Source organism: Pavona decussata, unplaced genomic scaffold (assembly GCF_977016875.1).
Source record: "Pavona decussata unplaced genomic scaffold, jaPavDecu1.1 SCAFFOLD_11, whole genome shotgun sequence".
Taxonomy (NCBI): Eukaryota; Metazoa; Cnidaria; class Anthozoa; order Scleractinia; family Agariciidae; genus Pavona; species Pavona decussata.
Genome location: NW_028145434.1, coordinates 1,004,646 through 1,020,537, shown reverse-complemented (window position 1 = coordinate 1,020,537; position 15,892 = coordinate 1,004,646). Strand labels below are relative to the sequence as shown.

Genomic DNA, 15,892 nt, shown 5'->3' with positions numbered 1-15,892 from the left:
CAAGTATCATACTTTAGGAAAGCTCTATACATGTACTGCAACATATTAAAATCCAGCCTGGGTAATTTAAAATCCAAGCGTTGACGGAAGTAAACGCATAGGGAATTTTAATGTTTCATTTCTAGTGGAATAAAACTAAGTTGTTATTCGGAAACAAAATCTCATGTGTTGATGAGTTTATCCCTATAAAAATCAATTTCATTCCTAGTAGGTGATCACCGATCGCAAACGAAAAAATGAAACGTTCAGGTGTTATGTCATGCTTTCCTCGGTACGCCAGCGTCAACAATGCGAAGGATACGACTGAAACAAAATCAATAAATATTTCATATCAAAGTTTGATATGAAACTGGTTTTTGTGCAGTATCTAACTGCACCTTCTCTCTTCCTCCTTCAAGAAAGGAAGACAGAGAGCCTTGGAATGGTTAGGCTAACCAGAAAATATACTGCTAAATATGGTGCACAATGTTATTCCGTGTGTATTACACGAAAGCGGTATTACACGAGAGAATTTTTAACGCAACAATGGTAGCTGTTGCAAAAGAAAGGTCTCCCAAAATCATTATGTTGGCACAACGTTAATTGAACCAGAGTCCTCATTACTATAGATACCAAAGATCAGAGTCCATTTTGGCGCGAACCGAAGGACACCAGGGGCCCGTTCTTCGAAGAGGCCAATACTTAACGGGTCTCTTGAATAGCGTCTTGAATTGATTGGTGTTGCGTTTTGGTTCAAACTGGCCAATATATTGCTACGTAGCTATAGAGTTGTAACGATTTTAAAATCAATCCTTTAAAATCGATAAATACTCCTCCGAAACTCCCCCGCCCCCCTCCTAGTAGACAGACGTCCTTGTCAAAATTGTTCATGTATTGCAAATCATTAAAGAGATATCAATCTCAAGAGATTTTCTTTCTTTTTTCGAAAACCCTAGAATCCCCTCCCCCAATTACAATATGATGGCCTAAATCTTCACAGCCACCCTACCCACTTCCCAATAAAACTCGAACCCCACTTGCCCGCAAGAATTAAAACGGACAGTTAAACTCTTTGCGTTACTTTTAAGGCCAAGTAATACGGCAACATCAGTCTTGTTGCAACTTGTCGTGCAACAAATGTTGCGTTGCAAGTTGCGATTATTTGTTGTGTATATTACCACCTCCCCGCGCAACAAATTTTCATGTTGCAGAAGGCTATCTCTACTTTTTGCAACATGAAAATTAGTTGCGCGCGTAGTTGGTCATACGCACAGCAAACAATCGCAACTTGCAACGTAACATTTGTTCCGCGACAAGTGGCAAAAAAATATAACTCAATTCACTTGGACTTAACTGATCGAATTTTTAGAGTAAAACTTCTATTAAATTTTGCGCATGTTATTAAAACTAATAGGGCTTTAATGATCTTGAGGATTACAGATTTCACTATTTTATTATATACTACTAAATATTAAAATTGTAAGACCCAGCCCCATAGATAAACCTTGTGGCCATTTTAACTTATCTTTAATATTCTTTGTAGTAATATGACAATGATTCGCTTCTTATTCCTCTACGATACTGGTGAGACTTTCATTCCCGTACGACTTTAACACTTGCTGCCATCGCATTAACAATAGCAGTTAATGACGATATAAGCTTCATTCTGTAACGAAACGAGAACTTAAAAGAAACATGAAACAAACAGTCATGTCATGTTTACATGACCCTGGAAAGAGTTATCCCGCAAAAATTAGATTCTTTATTCAGTAAAACGTTTGGGTTGAGACCAACACCGTTATTACTGATATTAAATGAAGTTATTATAACGAGTCCACCGGTTTAAAAGTCGTTCGGGAATCACGTTAACACAACAAGCATACTTACTACTAATTACTTTAAAGGGTGGTTTTCAATAGCGAAGCTCGCGAGTGAAAAGTCATCAAATTTAGACCCTCCAGCAAAGCTCAGACAAACAAACAGCTGTCAGTAATGAGAAACGACTGAATGTTAAAAAAAATTTCGAGCTTACAAAAGTTTCTTTCCAGAAATTTCACCTAAAGCTTCGCCTTAAAAGGTATTCCAGTATACCCCCTGTAACAAAATCTGGTAGGTTATCGGCCCCCTTCTCTCCCCACGCCCATCGGTAGGTAGACCATGGTGGTTTCTTAAAAATCCCTAGTCAATTTTATTCCTCCCTGGTGAAGTTGCCCCCTGCAGTAAAAACAAATTACTCGTAAAGCCGTGTATAAGTATCTCGTTGTAAATACTGCTTTTGCGGTTAATGTTCATGACATGAAAAACTTCTAATCCTGAACTTATTAAGCTGTTTTGCTTTAAAAAAAAAATCATCATAATCGTTGCTATACGTTCGGCAGCTCCAACTACGTTCGTCAGAGTACATTTGTAAACGTTACGATTAGAACATAAAAGATTAAGAACTTGAAAGCTAATCCGAACACCTCTTCTCCCTTAGTGTTGTCAGACATTGTGTCTGGCAAAAGGTATGTAAGCTCAAGGAAACTGCTGCCTTTTAGTTCACCGCATTCTTCACTGGGATGGAATGTACAGACTTCAAGAAGAAGCATTGGAGCTAACCACGGTCAAACGCGCAAAAAAAAAAAAAAAAAAAACAGAAAGGTCCGTTTAAGATAAGGTTTTCACGTTGACAGCTGAAAGGTGATAAGTTTCCGTCAGTCTGCGAGTTTACTAAAGCATTCTACGATAATATACTAAAAAGGTTTTAGGCACCATTCAGTGAATCGGTTTTCCGGGTGTCACGCATTCAAATAGAAACTCTAAAGACACACAGCACCGACCGTCTTCACATAGTGTCACTTAAAAAAAAAAACTATTATCATTTTTGATCTCTCAAAGTAAAAACCGTATTTCTAACGGACTTTCTTTATTTTTCCGGGTCACTCCACCTGCGGAAAGCAGGAAATATATTTTCGAACCTTGAAAGCGTTTCCCGAGGGAGAATGCCTGCCCCTAAGACACTCAAGAAAATTAAATTATACCTTCGCCGCTCGCAAATTGTGCGTACAACACGAAACAGCTTGGTACGCAGTTAGTACGCAATTTAAAAAAAAATTGGCTTGACGCCTAAAAAGTGGCTTTAAAAACCTGATACAGGGTACATGAATCCTTATATGTTGAGCAACACGTGTTTCTAATCATTTGTACGTAGTTCCTTCGTAACTAACAGAACTAAAATACTGGTATAAATGTCCTTTATAAATCAGTCTCACTGGAGAAACCTTAAAACACCCTGGTAGATTTTTCTCTACCCTGGCAGAGTTTTTGCCAAATCCCTGGTGAACATCTGAGCCTCCGCACCAGGTCTTTTACTGACGGGTGTTCCAAACTCTGGTGTCGTCAGATCCATCACTGGTACCTGCGTTGTTATTCTGGGCCGGAGAAAGCTCTTTGATTTCCACCTCGGCATAGAGAGGATTGTTATACCCTCTGGTTTCTACGTCTTCTTCAGATTGGGGAGAACAAATCGCTAGGCCGACGACTTTGCCATCCAACGCACTGACATTGTTGAATCCTGGATTTTCAAAGGAAACAACTCGACTTGTTGCATTCGACTTGTTAACAGTCATAGTGCTACGCTTCGCTTTTACCCTGGAAATTAAAGTAATAAATATATTAGACTAGGCCTGAAAGCGGAGCTCCACAATTCTTTTTTTAATAGCATTTCTAGAAGACCTAGGCCGATGAATAAAATGTTTATTTTTTTCTGTTTTTATTTAACTTATTTATTTATTTATTTATTTTGTTGTTGAGTTTTTAAGATGGTCGAGGAGAACCGGCAGTAACGTAGCACTGTCACTCTCTAGTAAATTTTGCCTATCAAGAAAACCGTGTATAAACCTCAAAGAAAGAGGCTAAAGTAGACTAACGATAAAACAGACTTCAAACACATCCTGGAGTAATAAATGGAAAAAAAACCCTGTTATATTTCATAGCAAGCTGTACAGAAATAAACTAAACAACGATGTTTGAAAATTCGCACAAACAATCGAATAAATGTTCTGCGTAAGTTTTGTTGTTTTAATGAAAATTAAATCACACTTTAATTTTACAATCGCTTTTAATGGACGTTCTTTGCATAGACTCTCAGTGAAAAATACTCATACATCTTAATCTTTGTCGTTACATCCTATTGCTTAAAGTACTTGTGTTTGTTCTCTGTCAGGATTGTCATAAATAAATGCTAAAATTAGAAATGTATGCGAGAAAAACTTGTCAGTAGTTTATACCAACGAAACAGTGCTGCGAGACGTTTGTTTGACCATTTAGCTAAGAATCACATTTCCTTAAACGCAAAATGGGACGACATTAGAAAATAAAACTCCAAGGGAAATAATGAACATGGACCGTGAAACTGAGCTTAAGAGAAAGACTGCTCTGAAGTTAGCAGTATTAAGGTGAACGGCGTATCAACAGTGAAAATTTATATATGTATATATCTTGCAAAACAGCAGACCAGCAAAGTTCTTTCAACAGAACCACATAAATACTCCCCTCTTTGGAGAATAACCAGACTTTTTATTCCATTGCTGATTTTATCGCTCGTTTAAGAGCGTAAAGTGAGCGAAAAGTTTCGCTTCAAGAGGAAAAATTCAACGTTTCGTCGCGCCGAATCGGAGGTCATAACCAAACCCAAAATTTCTGGTAACAATAGGTTTACCAAATTTTCTTACCCATGGGGCTCCCTGCGCTCCTTCGGCGCGCGAAGCTCCGCTATTGCAAATGAGTTATTAGTTATTTTAGTTTTGATATTTTTGTCTTATAAACAAACCTTTAATATATGTTTTATGGTGATCACTGGTTCATTTTGGCGTTAATTTTTAAGTTTGCTTTGATCTGTTCACAGCTTTTAATATTATTGTTAATATTATTATCATTACGATAATTGTTTTATAGCAATAACCGAGGTTACTCTGACAGAGAACTCGTGTGGTTTCTCTTTGTTATATCCTTCCTCTTAAAAATTAAGAGCAAATCATAGCAAAATGTTTCTTTAGAACGAAGGATTTTAGTCTGGGTGGACAGGAAGTTATGTGGTAGTGTTTTTTCACCTCTCTCCTTCTTAATGGTGTGATGTCGACAGAAAACGTTTTATTTTATTAGAATTATAACATAACAAACATTTTTGCTACGAATTATTCTATCGTTACGATTTTAAGTTAAAGTTTGCCAAGAAAATTATGTGTTCAAGTTGAGTTACTTAAAACTGCGTTTGTGATTGATTATATTGACCAGACAGAAACACAAAGAGTACACAAGTATATCGAAAGCGTCAAATATACCAAATAGAAAAATCGGCAATGATAACGGGCAGTCCACCAGCTACTGTTGCTGTTGAAATGGTTGTTTCATAAACCGTTTTGGTGCTTGATTATATTCACCAGAGCTAATTGTGAGGAGCAGGGATGGAACACTCGCCTCCTACCAATGTGGCTCGGGTTCGATTCCCGGACCCGGCGTCAAATCAGTGTGGGTTGAGTTTGTTGTTGTTTCTTGTCTTGTCTAGTTTTCCTCTTCACACATTATCATTGTTATTGTTGTATGTAATGTTAAAAAAAATTAATTATTTTGTGTACAGTCTGGCTTGCCGCGATTAGCTCTTCGCTATTTGCAAGCCAGCCTAGTTATAACTTAAGGTTTTGTTGTGAATAAATAAAACTTGAAAACTTGAAACTCGTCCTTGCTCTAAGAGGTTTTTGTCCGGGTTCTCCGGTTTTCCCTTCTTCTCAAAAACCAGCATTTTCAATTTCCAATTCGATCTGGAGCGTGTCCCCATACTGTAAAGCGCATTTGATCATCTCGTCATGGAATTATACGCTATAGAAATTTACAAAACTTTTAACTTACTTTGATCTGCTCGTTTAAAAAACAAAAGAAATTTAAATAGCAGAAAAAAAAATATCTGAAGAGTTTGAATTATAATTTTCAATGCTGTGTGATCAAACTTGGAGATAATATTTCTACAAAGTAAACATGAGTGTCTCATCACAATTAAATGCGAGATTCTGCTATTTACTTAAATGAACCGTTAAATGGAATACATAAAGAAGACCACACAGGTTACTAACCTGAAGTAACATATCCCAGTAACAGCAACAATAACGATTAGTCCACCAGCTGAGGAGACGCCAGCTATCAACCATTTCTTCTGTCCTTTGGTCCCAGTTTCGCTGGTCGGTCTGTCCTTAACCTGTGATGACTTATGTTTTGATGCCACGATAGTACCACCAAGTTTTCGTCCAATCTCATCTGCTTTCTTCTCAATCAAGCCAGCGAGAAGATTGCTTGACACCACCACAGGTATTCCTGTAGCTTTGACCACGGCGCACTCTACAGCGACGAGTCCATCGACTTCCTTTGGATCCAACGGGATGTAAATGTCTTCAGGTTTAAAATAAATTTCATTCACAGCACGTTTGGTGATAGATTTTGCACTAAAAAAGTAAAGAGACATCTTAATTTGCCAACGATGCATCCTCAGCTACGGTTCGTGTTATTTATATTTAGTAAAGGGAGGAACACCACTACAACACCTTGCGCCAATTAATGTACCCCTTGCCTGCGTTCTCTCCTGCGCCCCAAGGATGGAAGTAAGGTTCGGACCACTCCTGCTTTCTTTTTTAACGCGATTTTCACGTCTTTACAAAACATTTTAGTCGATCTAGTTTCCCTCTGTTTGCAGAATCACTCTACAAGTATTAAATTGATGTGGTGTCAGCAGTTACCTTAGCGTGAACGTGCGAGTAGTGTATAGTTCTCAAAAGCTGTTGTTGTTGACGAACAATCGCCCGCACAGAATCTATATTTACTCGATGATATTGATTAAGCCTCCAGTTACTGTCCTTACGAGAGTTTTTTTGTGAGGTCTCTTTTAAAAGATGGTGACAGTCTGGAAAGGTGACTGTTTAGTCCATTCAGTTTAAATGTCTATTGAAGTTTTAAAAATTTTGTTTGTAGAATAACACGGGCCCATTTCCCCCTTGGAGTGAAGTAAATAAAGTTATAGAGTAACGTGGGGTAACCAGTATCATACTCTTACCTTTCGAGTAAACTCGAGCATTGGGACAGCGATTCCTTACAAAAACTATTCAAGGCATCTGCGATGGCGTCAATGAATGTTGTTTTGTTGAACTGAAAGGCAAATAAACAAAAAAATAAAATGAAAGATGCTTAGAGGGGTGCAGATACCAGAGGATACATGAATTTCACATAAAATAACACTTAAGCACTCTTTGGAATTCAGTGGATAAGGCAAAACTACAGAAGATAAAGCGTTTTTTTCTTGCGACGTTTCTTTGACAACAGTACATACCTTTGGATAGAGGGCATCCGATTTCTCCGATGAATGCGTCATTGATAAATTTTTGGCAAGGTTTCCTTTGACCGCAGAGAAGAGTAGCTTACTGCGCATACGTTCTGCGCATCTCGGGTTTCCTAAGAGTGGTGCTTACTAATACATGGACATTTTTGCGCAGTTTAAAACTAAGCGGAGAAAGTAGAATTCAGGAAGTGCACTCGGTATCCAAAATGAGAATTGGGGGTAACCATGCGTTTTTAGGAGATTATAAAGCTTCAATTTGAAAAAAAAAAAAAAGAAAGAAAAAAACGACATACATTTCTTTGTATTTTACGACTTTTTAGAATGATTGTTGCTAAATTATCCCTAAAAACTGCGCGGTTATCCCTAATTTTCTTTTTAGATTCGAATAGCCCTTGCTAAGATCTGCTTTCCCCGCATCTAATGAAAATAAAACCAGAATATCGAATAAAGCTGGCTCAATTTTTAATCTCGTATAATGAAAAAGGAAATCGAAAAATTCTGCTAATTTACTTCTGCTAATTACAAAGGTTTAATATCGTCAAATGACAGCGAACAACGAGAATCGAAATCTAGTCACATCTAGTGCAGAGCAGTTTCTACTACAAAGAACTTTCCGACTTGAAGTGAAAATCTACTCAATAATGAACTTACCTTTTCTATTCCAAAACCTTTAATATAAACAACGACCACTTCCCTGCCTTAAAAAAGAACAAAAAAGTAACTTTATTATCTCACGTACTTGAAGTCAGTTAAGCATGAGTTAAAATTTTGCAATAAAGTGATATGCGTTGATCAACGAAGGTTTCTTTTAGTGCCACGCCCTGCTGAAAGTTGTTGATCATAGAATTTTTTTTTTTTTTTCAATTTTGGAGAAATACATAAATTAACATGAGACTGAATTTAAATGAGCAAAACCAAATATAAAAATAGTGTTTTTACTCTCCTCTCGTACGGGGGCCGAGAAGGAGAGGACCCTGGGAACGAGGTTACACTATGTGGAGGACTTTACTAGACTGTTTAAGGGGGCAAATTGCAACCCTACGGTTCACAATCAACTGAATCAAGACACTCTTTGCAAAGAGTGCGGTATGTTCTTTAGCGTCCGCTACAAGTGGAGGAAACCAAACAAGGTACTAGGTAAAGGAGACAAGACCAACGGCTTCACGTTCCTGTCCGAGTGTGCGATAATTTGATCTGAGACAAAGTTCTTTGCGAGCATGATCTTACCAATTATCTTAAAACCAGCCCTTGTTAGTAGTCCGACCCGGGACTTGAACCCGAGACCTCCTGCACAGCTGTCTGGTGCCTTATCAGCTAAACTAACAGGGAGGCAGAGAGTCGTGAGGAAAGTGTGGTTAAGCGAATGTTAACGCTGGTACAATACTCAACCACAATGAGCTAGGCCAGACTGAGGGGGAAAGCAGTACTTCTCTGCTATGCTCCTACGTTGAAGGAGTGGTAAAAAAGCGCTTCACCCTGGTATGTTGGTACATCTTGCCAACACAAGAAATGCGCTTTTAGAACACCAAGAAAAAGGCACAAAATGCATTCGCTATGTTAGATGGAATTATTGTCATTTGCTAAAGTGATTTTTCACATAATGGACTGATGATAATAATTATAATTAAAGTAGGAGCCAAACGCTTTAGGAAATCCCCTAATTTTGAATTGCATCTGTTTCCACGTAGCGTTCTCTTGCTTAAGCTTGTTTTTGGGCATATTTCTTGTGTCGTATAACCCAACCTTCAAGGCGTTCAAAAATAAGGTCTTGGCAATTAATCTGAAGATGATAAAAAATCCCCAAAGCTAAATGTGCGAAAAATATACAACTTACTGAAATCAACAGAGCAGGTTTTACCACCATAGTACCCTACACACTTGCACTTGTAGTCATTGCCAATCGTCTTACACGTGCCTTCATTGTCACAAGGCTTAAGCCTTTTGCAGTAGTCAGCTTGAGTAACCGGTGACGTGGAACAAGGTCTTTTATCTTTGATAACAGTTGGGCATGCGCACTGATAACCAGACGGTTTTATCAGACAGAGGTGAGTGCACCCACCATTGTTTGTAGCACAAGGATGATCAGCTGTGTTGAAAAAGGAGACTTAAGGATATGTAAAAGGCTGTAAATGAATGTTGTGCTGATAGCACTTAAGGGTATAAATGATGGTTCACAGAATTTAAACTCTGCAGTGCATGTTAAAGTTCTATATGAACCCATGAAAGTCCTACTAAGCGTCACCCTAGTAAGCAAATGAGACCACACGAGGCAGAGAAAGAATTTTTGGCATCGACAGGAATCGAACCCACGACCTTCGGATTTGAGTCCGTTGCTCTATCGACTGAGCTACGAGGCCAGACGGACCAAGTCTTTCGTAATAATGGCGGTGATTGCGACAATGGGAATGTGCAGGGTTTTTTTCTTTGCCTTGTGTGGTCTCTCTTCTTTCATGGGCTCATGGTCTCTTAACAAGAAGTGACATACCGTATCTGCACTTCGTAGGTATTTCTTTAAGATGTCAGTTAAGAACATCCTTACGCGATCATTACCAGGAATTCAACTAGAATATAAGGGACATGTTTGGACGCTAACAAAGTTTGATTTGTTCAGTAATTCTTTCGCAGAATTCTTAATTTTAGGGAGCAAGGCCCGGTTGCAAAAAAAGTCTTAAGATATTAGTGCAGTCCTTCCCCTGTTTACTGCGGTTCTTCCTTACCTTCCGAAGGATAATCTCGAGGGCTATATTGGATCACTAGGCTGAAGGCAGTTTATTGATGATAGAGAACACAGTAAGAGCGCGAGAAAAACCTTCGAATGGTATGGAACGACTGCACAGCTCACACTTATCTTAAGATGCTTTGTGCAATTGGCCATGGAAAAACAGTAGTTACAAAAATTAAATCTACTCAGATATTTTTTCCCGAATGTTGCCGGCTTTCAGAAAATATAACGACTTTTGTCGTCCCATCGAAAATTAAAGAAATTAATTTTCTGTGTTGATAAAGCTTTAAGTGAAAAAACAACAAAGAAAACACTCGCTTTCTTCACAAATGAATCAGCTCTTCTTGACGTTATTTAGGCCTTCCCAACAGATGTTCAACAAAAGGACCGTTAACGGAGTGTGTCCCTGTTATCAGCATGTTAATAACATAAACTGTACTTACATTTTCCAGTAGCATTGCCTTTATGAATTACTATTTCCCGGGGATAAGTCAACCCCGACAGCACAAATGTAAGATGGTCATTTTTCCTTCTCTTATTTGTGCGATAGACATTCCCTTGGCCACGGCCCCATGGGAAAGCAAAATACACGTAGTTGTCATCAACAGCTATTCCAGAGGGATATGCATAAAAGTGCCAGTAAGAGTACAAATCAATAAGTGTCTCTACTGGGCGGGTTGAGCTGTACAGGTCAATAAACATCACACTTTGACTGGATGCAAAATAAATTCTGTTCATGTCAACATCCATCGCAAGACTGTTCACAGAATATACACCGTATTTACTCAATGAAACAACGCTTGCTTGATTTGCTCCATCCAGTTCTGCCCGTTGAATAACGTTCCAACTAGACCAATACATATACCTGAAAATTTGATGATATCTTACTGACTTACACTCAACATATTCATTTGTATTTATATTTTAGACACACGATTTGCTCCTTGCTGCTGTGCAAATAGTTAAAATTAAAAGCAATTTATTTTGTGGACCTTGCTTTTCATTGTTACAGCATGACTGTAGAAAATAAGCCCTAGGTAGGTCAGACGGTCTGGTAAAGCAATCCCATGCAAGTGAAATATAAAATAATAAAGAGGTGGAGTTAGCAGTATCCGGATTTTTGCTGAGAGCATGACCTGTGATGTTTTCATGATAGCATTGATCGGTAAAGTAACATTTCATTTCCAGTTCAACTGGCTTTTAATGTTTTTGATTTGTTTTGAGCCAAAGCGGAACTACCGCCGAACCTCGTTTTACGGACACTCGCTTAGTGCAGCAAATTGTCATAATAAACACTGTGCTTTATCGATCTTGGCGCATATGTTTTCTTTTAAATCAATGAAGCCCCTTGACACTTCGATAACTTCGAATGTAAGGCTGTTTAGGCAGCCTGTGTTGTGGAATATAGAATATATTTGATATAATATGTTAGAAATAGAACATTAATGCATACCCGCTGGTTGCTTATTAACCGGCTGCGAGTGCCTGGAACAAACTACAAAGAGAGTTACGTGATTGAAGAACACTTGCGCAGTTTAAGGTCAGAACATTTACTTAGTTGATGAACATGGATAGGGCCAATCATTTGTAAAAGCGATGCTTAGTTCATTTTTGTTAAATTTCTCTAACTATTTTTTTACCGCTGTTTTTCATGTAAATATCTTTATATATTTCTTATGTGCTGGTCACCGATTATTACCAGTCTATCAACCTTTGTTGTTTGACTCACCGGTCTTTTATCAGTATAAATAAAGTTATTATTATTATTATTATTATTATTATTATTATTAAATAAATTATCAATGAGTTTGAGAAGTGAGGTTGCTAATACTTCATGGACATTTGTACACCTTTTCTGTCAGCCTGTGCAACTGACAACACACTAAGTGATAATTATTACATACCCTCTGGTTGTGTCAAGAACAATGTTATGTGTCCACCGTAAATTAGACACCAACACTTTCCAGTAATCCCCATTCAGCTTTGAAACCTCTATGGTTGCACCATCACTGCCTATCCAGTACACATTTCCACCCACAAGATCCAAGGCGATACCCATGGGGCTAACATTTGATTGAATGTCTTCCCGGTTCTTTCCATCAATTGAAGATCGTGCTACAACGCCAGAATACGAGTCTGTCCAGTAGATTCGACTTTCGAGGGCATCAAAGGCCATTCCGTATAGATATGTGATGTTATACAGCGGGAGTGAGGTAAGCGTTCTAGGGGATACATTCAGTGAAGACATGTAGATTGTTTGGTCGCGATAATTGTCAGAAACCAAGATGAGATCACCAAAAACACCTGCAGATAAATAAAAAAGTTATGTCCTTGCCTCGTAAAGGTCCAAATGATAATTTAGGAGTCACTTCATCCCCATTTAATACCATTTATACTAAAGAAGTCATCTGGACAACTTGTTGACGGTAGTTGTACCCATGACTTCCTGAATAATGGCCAAAGGTTCTGATCTCTGAATAACATTAGTTCAGTGAGAGTTTATGTTTAGTTGCTGTGTGAAATAGACACCCTAGTTTTGCCCCGTGTTTGCCTGTAGTTGAGAGGCTATAGCTTATAATACTACTACTACTACTACTACTACTACTACTACTACTACTAATAATAATAATAATAATAATAATAATAATAATAATAATAATAATAATAATAATAATAATAATAATATTTAATTAGGGAGTCCAACTCGCCAAGGCGATTTTCAGTGGAGCCCTCCTAACCTACCTAAATACATAAACTAACAAAATACAAAATGGATAAAAGCAAATATGTTCCTAATAGTAAAAAAGTTCAAGTTATCAAATAAAAAATAAAAGCAAGGTTTAAAATTAGTCAAAGTCTTTCAAAAAAGTTTTCAGTTTTGCTTTAAAAACAGATAAAACATCGGCTTCCTTTAGCGTCCAACTTGTTTGTGGAAAATCATGCCTTGCCTTTCCGTTCAGTACTATTGGGGATCTGCAAACGACCATGAATAATTTTTCGCACTAGGCAACATACATGTCTTTTTATCTTCTGCAATATTCATTCCAGGCAGGCACATACACCTCCGGCCGAAAGGAATCAAGACGCACAGCTGTGAACATCCACCATTATTTCGGCAAGGAGACTGCACTGCAGGAAAAAACATACGAAAAGCGTTTAAATAATAATACCGCTATTTTTAACTCGTGAATGCGCGCATGCGCACTCGCTCGCTCGATCAGCTGTAAACTTTATATTAATTTAATCGTAATTTAATTAAAATTATAAATTATTCATGAGTCGACGTATATTGCATGTATTCACCATCAGCCGCCATTACGGGATAAAAAACAAGGACGTAAAATCAACTCAACGAATAACTTATTCCTAAAAGAAAACACTAGTAGCTGTGTTGCATGCTAACTCAATCCCTTGACCGAAACTACAGTGAAACTAAGGGACAACTTCTTATTTTGGTGACTGAAAGCACCGCGTTGAAAGCCGCTTAAGGCCGAGATTGTCGTCCAAGTCAACAGAGATTTCGGGCAAGCTGGAAGCAGAAAATTTGATGGAGAAACGTCTGACGGTGTTCCCTGCTCATTCGCGTATTCTTTTTTGACGGTTCGAAGTAATTTGACCGATAAAATCGTAGCGCCACAGGTGCCAGATAATTTGTTGTTGTTGTTGTTGTTGCTTTTAAAAAAAGCCAACCATTCCAAAGGTTCCAAACAATTTTCAAAATTAAAACTTTCTTACAAAATACAAAACTATTCAAGGAGCTCAATCTTGCTGAGGCCAAGGGGTAAAAATCTATTTGAAGTGGCCTAGGGTGCGGAATAAAATGCCAGTTAGGCCCATTATTAATTATAAGCCTTTATGACTTATATTTCGAGTCCTGGGCCAACCAAACACAATACAAACAATGTTTTATACCTTGCCACTATTTACTTCTGCATTCACGAGTTGGCTCACAGGAGCCTTTGATTTTAAGAAAGTTAAAAAGTTTCCTCTTTTATCATGGTTGTACCTTTTAAATATATTACAAATAAACGTTTGAAAACTGGACATATGTATGCAGAGAATTTTTAAAAAGGGGCTACCTATGTAAAGGAAAGACGTTCAATCCGTGAAACATCCATATCATTGATGCTCGCACGATTGACCTCAGCGTCAAATTCTCGTTTTTGCAGCTACAGCCAGTAGCTACTACTTCTCCTGGATGCTATGAGTACGCTAGTCCATCCCAGGCATACTGCCAGCGGTTTGTTAGGCTTTCCTAATAATTCGCGGGTACCTATTAATGCACTTGGAAAGACGGAGACAATGTTGTCTTGTTTCAGGAATTAACATCGTCGGATACAGATTCCAATCTTGAGCCAAGTCCAACGCGCGAACTACTGCAGCGAATATTGCTTGGGTCAGATTTTCAATTTATTTTTACTGTATTCCTGTTGAGTTGCAGACAAAACATGATCGGCGTATTGAAAGAAATGTGTTTTCAGTTAGTTGCAAAGGCATACTCTGATAAAGAAACTCCGAGTTCTTCCAGCAGGAGTCGAACCTATTATCTTCCGATTACTAGTTTGTATGTCTTACCATTGAGCTACAGGAGACTCGTGAGAGGTAGGCCATTAAACTAATTTATGTCACCTACAGGTCAATGGTAGAGCATCCGGACTAATAATCAGAAAGTCATGGGTTGGACTCGGATTTTCTTTTCCCGAGTATGCATGCTTGAAAAAAAAAATCTATCATTATCGGGGTACTTTCCAAATTGCCTTGATTTCAACCTTATTGGATATGTATATTTAGCATTAAATTTCCAAAATAGCGAGCAAAGTATGCAAATAATGAAAATATCAAGGTCACTTGTATCTTTGAAACAATTACCTGATATTTGAGATCCAAGATAGCTGTGAACGTATATCCCTTTCGGATAAGAAAAGCCATCGGCTATCATTTGTGCTTTACTTGCATTAGTTGCTTCGGCTTTGAAGATGGCTCCAGTAAATCTGCCATTACCCTCTGCGGTCCAGTACAAGGTGTTGTTTAACATTGTTAGACTTGTTGGACGGTGAAGGTTGCCAGAAAGCAGGGTGAGGATCTCCATACTACGTAGGTCAATGTATCGTATAACATTATTTGTTTTGTCAGAAAAGAATAAACGATTTCCAGTCTTATCTAAAGCCACATCAATGTAAGTCAATCCAACATTTGACAAATTTGCAAGAACAATGTTATTATTGCCATCCATGTCTGCTCGGCTTATTTGTGAACTGTTGCCAAAGGATGAGAAGTAAATGAACCTGTTAACCAGAGCAAAATCTGATAGTTAACGATAAGCTCAATATCATTTGTTGCTATTGTTAAAAGCGGATGGTAGATTTGAGTTATTACATAGAATAAATTAAACGTAAAATGGAAATGACCATTTTCAGTGTGCAAGTTTGTACCGCCTTGTATTGCTCGTTCAGGTCAAAATACTAGTATCATTTACAGTATTGGCTCATTCATAACAGAACAGACCTCCTAATGGATGTCCTCCTCATTACCTCCTTAGGAACGGGGTATCAGAGCACCAATCGGGAGAACATCGGTAGACCGAGAAAGCAATTCTTGACACGACTTTGACTTTTAATACATAAAGCAATCAAAAGAATTAACCGAGAAAGTACTCTACCTATAATCAATTCCAGGATGAAAGATGTGGAAAGAATCACGTAGAGCTTGGTTTCATATCTCAGTTGATGGGACATAATATTACAGGGGCCTATTTTCATTTGTCTTACTTGGCACTGAATCACCACAAACATGAAATGTTTTCATTTAACTTTAAACTTCTAGCATAATGT

The 15,892-nt window shown here is 38.0% G+C and overlaps 1 protein-coding gene across 2 annotated transcripts in view; it reads right to left on the bottom strand.

Moving 5' to 3' along the window:
* Positions 1–1,715: 1,715 nt before the first annotated feature.
* LOC146488092 (uncharacterized) overlaps positions 1,716–15,892 on the bottom strand; it is a 30,467-nt gene continuing 16,290 nt past the window's right edge. Inside the window, exons 13-22 of one of the 2 annotated variants that reach the window (XR_014866859.1) lie at positions 14,931–15,346; positions 13,077–13,190; positions 11,966–12,365; positions 10,505–10,926; positions 9,174–9,425; positions 7,991–8,037; positions 7,058–7,149; positions 6,087–6,452; positions 2,136–3,609; positions 1,716–2,073 (exon numbers count right to left, since the gene is read on the bottom strand). Coding sequence is in view for 1 of the 2 variants with exons in the window: in XM_085121136.1 (XP_084977262.1) it covers positions 3,327–3,609; positions 6,087–6,452; positions 7,058–7,149; positions 7,991–8,037; positions 9,174–9,425; positions 10,505–10,926; positions 11,966–12,365; positions 13,077–13,190; positions 14,931–15,346 (2,392 nt within the window). In the remaining variant the exon portion in view is untranslated. Of the gene's footprint in view, positions 3,610–6,086; positions 6,453–7,057; positions 7,150–7,990; positions 8,038–9,173; positions 9,426–10,504; positions 10,927–11,965; positions 12,366–13,076; positions 13,191–14,930; positions 15,347–15,892 lie in introns of both variants that reach the window. The other variant, XM_085121136.1, reaches the window with a different exon arrangement.